The following is a 5,969-nucleotide window of genomic DNA, read 5'->3' on the forward strand; positions in this document are numbered from 1 at the left end:
AATTTATGGAAAAATAAGTTTAGATTAAACTTGAATAAAATTAAAATTATATGTTCAATAAAATAAAATAAAATAAGCACAGATAAAAAAAATAGTAAAAATATGAGATGGAAGATAAGTATAGAAAAATGTTACATTTTAAGCCAACGCTATAATTTTATAGAATTTTGTTTTTAAATTTATTTTTTAATTTTGGTTTTTTGATAAAAATAAAATAAAATTCCTATATTAAGATTTAGGGAGCTTTTAACTTTAATTATTTAGCTCGACTTTTTCTTCAACCTTTTGAAAAAAAAAATCAATGGAAAAATTAGTATAGAAAAAAACATTTTTATAATGAGGAATCAATTTATATTTTATATTTTATATTTTATATTTTATTTTTATTTTAATCACATTTTTAATCATTTTTATCATTTTATTTTTATATTTTTAGTTTTAATTTGATTTTAGTTTTAATATAATTTTTAATCATTTTTTTTATTGAGTGGTTATCGCTAATTGAAGGATTTCTTATTCAATTTTGTATTGAAAAGATATAAGAGATGAAGTGTTTTAAAAAGAAATATTAGATTATTAAAATTCTAGATGTCAAATTATTATAGACCCACTTGAAGATCAAGGAAGATTTTTTCCACTCGAGGTGATCCACACCCCAAATATTTATAGCACAAAGGTTTTTATTTAAAAATAAATGTAAAATAATAAAAATGTTTCATTTCCCTTGCATCTATGAACCCAACAAACTTACCTCTTGTCCTTCCTTTCATTAATTTCTTTTTTCTCCTTTCCTTTTTAAAAGAAAAACTAAAAAATGTCACTAAGTCATAAAGGCATGACCAAACAACCATGATCATGCATATCATGTTTTTATTTATTTATTATTTTTTTTTTAAGATTAAATTTTGAGAAAAAGAAAGGAAATGGAAAAGGCAAAGAGGGTTAGGATTTCATGGGCCTAAAAGAAAATAAAAAATAGATGAAAGATAGATTTTTGTGAGTGGAAATATCACCACTTTTTAACTAATACTCTCATAATATTTAATTTCCAATTTTATCAATCACAATTCCTTATTTTAATTTGATATTTTTCCAGATTTTTAAGAAGAAAATTAAGGAAAAAATATAAATATTTAAAATAAGCCCCTAAAATATAGCAACATTATTTCCCAATTTTATCAAAGGTAACAACCAGGAAACTACGCTGAAAATTCAAATACAGATCTTTTGACTTGACTTAAAAATACATTTACTTAAAAAACCTAAAATAGTATAAAATTAAATTCTTATTCAAGCATGGATGAGAGGATAGAATTCCTAAAATGTTACCGTAAGTGGTTACAATTTTCCATATCAATTTCATATTTATCAAAAAGTAATAAAATCCATTTTAAAATAAATAAGAACAATATTAATAAGACCAACCTTCCGGGAAGTAACAGTGAAGCTTCTGAGCAAGGAGGCAATTCTTCAAGCTTCTATAAATGATTCCTATTCACAAAGGCTTCTTTACTCGTTCTTCTTCTCCTCTATTCTGATCCATTGTTTATTTTTCATGATGAAGTTCCATGGTGCAAGGCCCTATCAGCGGTGGCGGTTGGCTTTCATAGCTATCTACTTCACCAAGGTTCTTGATTCTTTGACTAAAAAGATTTTTGAGAAGAACATCCCACTGTTGGGCCCTGCGATACTACGATCTCCATCTTTTATTTCCATTGATGTTCAAGATGTCCTTAAAAGTGATTCAAATGATCACGTGCCCTTCTTCAATATTGACCAGAAGATGCTGACTGAAACGGTGAGAGACAAGGACTTTGAACGCTTGCATCAATTCGGAGGAATTAAACAGCTTGTAGCGGTTCTTAAGACTGATGAAAAGGACGGTATCGATGGCCATGAGGCTGATCTTAAGCACCGAAGAGAAGTCTTTGGATCCAATCAGTACAGGAGGCCGCCCAAGAAGAGTTTCTTCAGTTTTGTTGTTGAAGCATTCAAGGACACCATCATTATTATACTTATGGTATGTGCAATCCTATCTCTTGGCTTTGGAATCAAACAGGAAGGCATTAAAGAAGGGTGGTATGATGGGGGCAGTATTGTTATTGCCATCTTTTTAGTTGTTATCGTCTCCTCTGTAAGTAATTTCAGGCAATCAAGACAGTTTCAAAAGCTTTCGAGTGAGACTAGTGACATAAAAGTGCAGGTGGTGAGACAAGGGAGGAGGCAACCCGTGTCCATCTTCCAACTTGTAGTGGGGGATATTGTGTGTTTGAATATCGGGGATCAGGTTCCTGCTGATGGGTTGTTCATGGAGGGTCACTCCCTGAAGGTGGATGAATCTAGCATGACTGGCGAAAGCGACCATGTTGAGATCAATGATAAAGATAATCCATTCTTGTTCTCTGGCACCAAGGTATCGGACGGATTTGGTACAATGCTTGTCACTTCGGTAGGGATGAACACGGCATGGGGTGAGATGATGAGCTCTATTCGTCGTGAATTGGACGAGCAGACTCCGTTGCAAGCTCGTCTCGACAAGCTGGCTTCAACCATAGGGAAGCTTGGGTTGGCTGTGGCTCTGATTGTTCTTGTGGTTCTCATCATCCGGTACTTCACTGGAAACACTGAAGATGAAAATGGGATGCAGGAGTTCAATGGCAGCAAGACAAACATCAACGATGTGATGGATGCGGTGGTGCATATCATTTCTGCAGCAGTTACCATTGTGGTGGTGGCGATTCCAGAGGGTTTGCCTTTGGCTGTAACCCTAAGTCTGGCCTATTCAATGAAAAGAATGATGGCTGATCAAGCCATGGTCAGGAAACTCTCAGCATGTGAAACAATGGGCTCTGCCACAACCATTTGCACAGATAAAACTGGCACCCTCACCTTAAACAAGATGAAGGTCGTTGAGTTTTGGCTTGGGAATGAAGTAATAGAGGATGATACTTACTTGGAAATAGCTCCATCTGTCCTTCAGTTATTGAAACAGGGGGTTGGTCTGAACACGACTGGTAGCGTTTGCAAGCTCCCTTCCACATCAGTTCCAGAGATCTCAGGTAGCCCCACTGAGACAGCAATTCTCACATGGGCTGTGGTAGATTTGGGCATGGACATTGACGAGCAGAAGCAAAGTTGTGAGATTCTCCATGTTGAGGCCTTCAATTCAGAGAAGAAGCGAAGTGGGGTTTTGGTGAGGACAATCACTGACCAAACAATTCAAACACATTGGAAGGGAGCTGCTGAGATGATACTAGCCACGTGTTCACACTATTTTGACAAAGGTGGGAAAACAAAACTAATGGATGATGACAAAAGAATGCAGTTTGGAGGAATTATTAGAGACATGGCAGCTAAAAGCCTGCGTTGCATAGCATTTGCCTACAAACAGGTTCTACAAGAAAATGGACAGTCCCATGAGAAGCTTGAAGAAACTGGCATGACCTTGTTGGGGCTAGTAGGCTTGAAGGACCCCTGTCGACCAGGGGTCAGAAGAGCAGTAGAAGATTGTAGAGATGCTGGAGTGAAAATTAAAATGATCACTGGAGACAACATTTTTACTGCAAAAGCTATAGCCATGGAATGTGGGATTCTCAAACCTGATGAGGATATGAACAATGCAGTAGTGGAAGGTGTAACATTCAGAAATTTCTCTGATGAAGAGAGGATGGAGAAGATTGACATGATTCGGGTAATGGCCAGATCTTCCCCATTTGACAAGCTTTTGATGGTGCAGAGCTTGAAGCAGAAAGGCCACGTGGTGGCAGTCACAGGTGATGGCACGAATGATGCACCTGCACTCAAAGAAGCAGACATTGGGCTATCCATGGGAATTCAAGGCACAGAAGTTGCAAAAGAGAGCTCAGACATTGTCATCCTGGACGACAACTTCACTTCTGTAGTAACAGTTTTGAGATGGGGAAGATGTGTATATAACAACATTCAAAAGTTCATCCAGTTTCAACTTACAGTCAATGTTGCTGCTCTTGTCATCAACTTTGTTGCTGCAGTTTCTTCTGGTGATGTCCCTCTGACTGCAGTCCAGCTCTTGTGGGTGAACTTGATAATGGATACCTTGGGAGCTTTAGCCTTGGCAACTGAGCGACCCACTAATGATCTCTTGAAGAAGTCACCTGTAGGCCGAACCAAGCCACTTATAAGCAATGTCATGTGGAGGAATCTCATTGCTCAGGCCCTTTATCAGGTAGCTGTCTTGCTGATCCTACAGTTTAAGGGAAAGGATATCTTCAATGTGGATGAGAAGGTTAAGAACACCTTGATTTTCAATACTTTTGTCCTCTGCCAAGTCTTCAATGAGTTCAATGCAAGGCACATGGAGAAGAAGAATGTGTTCAAGGGTATACTTAAGAACAGGTTGTTTCTAGGGATCATCGGGTTTACTATAGTTCTTCAAGTGGTGATGGTTGAGTTCCTGAAGAGGTTTGCCGATACTGTGAGGCTGAATTGGGGGCAATGGGGTGCTTGTATAGCCATTGCATCTTTGTCTTGGCCAATCGCCTGGCTTGTGAAATGCCTTCCAGTTTCTGGCAAACGGTTTCTCATCTTTCCCAAGCCTAGTGTCTCTAAATCATAAAAAAAATAGCAGTGATCAAATCTCCCAAGAACTAGCCCGTATGTATTTGCTATTTTAGCTTTCATGCATCTTTAGCAGCAGTAGTTTCTCCTAGTATAGAAGTCTTCTCTGAATTTCAGTTAATGCAAATTCTGGATCACAGTATTGATCATACTACAATCATTAGGACTGAAGTTACTTCACAAGAATACAATGTTCTTAATTTTCTAGCTTCAGTCTTTTGTATGCCACAAAATATATGTTGCATGTTTGTGATCATGTCATCAATTTATATCCAATTACATAGCTATCATGGTGAAGAGAAGAGATTCACTGAAAATGCAAATGCAACCTGACTTCTAGAAGCAGTTGAACAGCATCCATCACTAAGGTTTGCACTGTTAGTGTTCCCTACAGAAAGAAGTAGATCTAAGCAGACGGACACCCTATGAAAGGTGATCCACTACAAAAATGTTTATGAAAATGTGGGCCAAGAGTGGCAGTAGAAAGAAACCACATTACTCACAATGAAAGCAATTTGTCTTTGGAGGTATTCCATTGATGTCAAGAAGAAATGGAGTCTAAAGTTGTGGGGCCACAAAAGTGACAAATATAAAAGAAAGACATTTAGGCTTTGCTTGGAAGTTGAAAAGGAGGGATGGAATAAAAATGTAATGAAAACATATGAAAGAAAAGAAAATATGAAGGAAAATTCTCCATTTTCTATTTGGGAAGTAGGAGAGCAGGGGAAATTGTAGAAAAAAACTTTACCAGGGTCAAACTTGTATCTAATCTTCTTTCACCTCTTTATTCCTTTCCTTTTCCCCTTCATTATTCCTTTCCCTCACAGCATCTAAAAACCAAACGTAGCTTCACTGTCCAGTATAAATATTAGAAATGGTTTATTTCAGATATCCTGACAAATAAGAATAACAGCCAAGGAAAAAGTAAGCTTTGTAACGTCAAAGACCACAGGCAGAGGAGCTTCTTTTTCCTCAAAGTTTATCAGAATCTATTATTTAACAAGAAGCATCCTAAATATCAAGATGTATACCTCTAGGATTATCGACTCTTTTTACTTGTTTCCAAGGAAGAGCTACATAAAAGAATAACATCCCATGTATTGAATTTGTTCAGATTTACACCCTTAATTGCTGCTTTGTGACTTAAGATCTCATCTCTTCTGCCTGGTAAGAGCTTTTTTTGATGAAAAAAGATCACTGGATTTAATTTGACAGGGGTGCATGAGTTTATAAATATTACTCATACGTAGCATATCAGCAAAAATTTGACTGAGTTCTGGAAGGAAAAAAAAGTAGCCCTGAACACTAAATAAGCACTAGAGAAACAACCCACTCTGAAAAAGCAACTACAAGGAAATTTTTCCAAAGAAGAT

At 36.8% G+C, this 5,969-nt stretch overlaps 1 protein-coding gene across 1 annotated transcript; it reads left to right on the forward strand.

The window, feature by feature from the left end:
• Positions 1-1,519: 1,519 nt before the first annotated feature.
• On the forward strand, positions 1,520-4,817 carry LOC117929969 (calcium-transporting ATPase 12, plasma membrane-type-like). The gene has a single exon (XM_034850413.1). It carries the CDS (start codon positions 1,556-1,558, stop codon positions 4,592-4,594), a length of 3,039 nt encoding a protein of 1,012 aa, XP_034706304.1. The 5' UTR covers positions 1,520-1,555; the 3' UTR covers positions 4,595-4,817.
• Positions 4,818-5,969: the final 1,152 nt, after the last annotated feature.

This window comes from Vitis riparia, chromosome 14 (assembly GCF_004353265.1).
Source record: "Vitis riparia cultivar Riparia Gloire de Montpellier isolate 1030 chromosome 14, EGFV_Vit.rip_1.0, whole genome shotgun sequence".
NCBI classification, from domain to species: domain Eukaryota; kingdom Viridiplantae; phylum Streptophyta; class Magnoliopsida; order Vitales; family Vitaceae; genus Vitis; species Vitis riparia.

Bases quoted from the DNA above. Each gene is read 5' to 3' on its own strand.
- LOC117929969 (XM_034850413.1), top strand. From the start codon at position 1,556: ATGATGAAGTTCCATGGTGCAAGGCCCTATCAGCGGTGGCGGTTGGCT.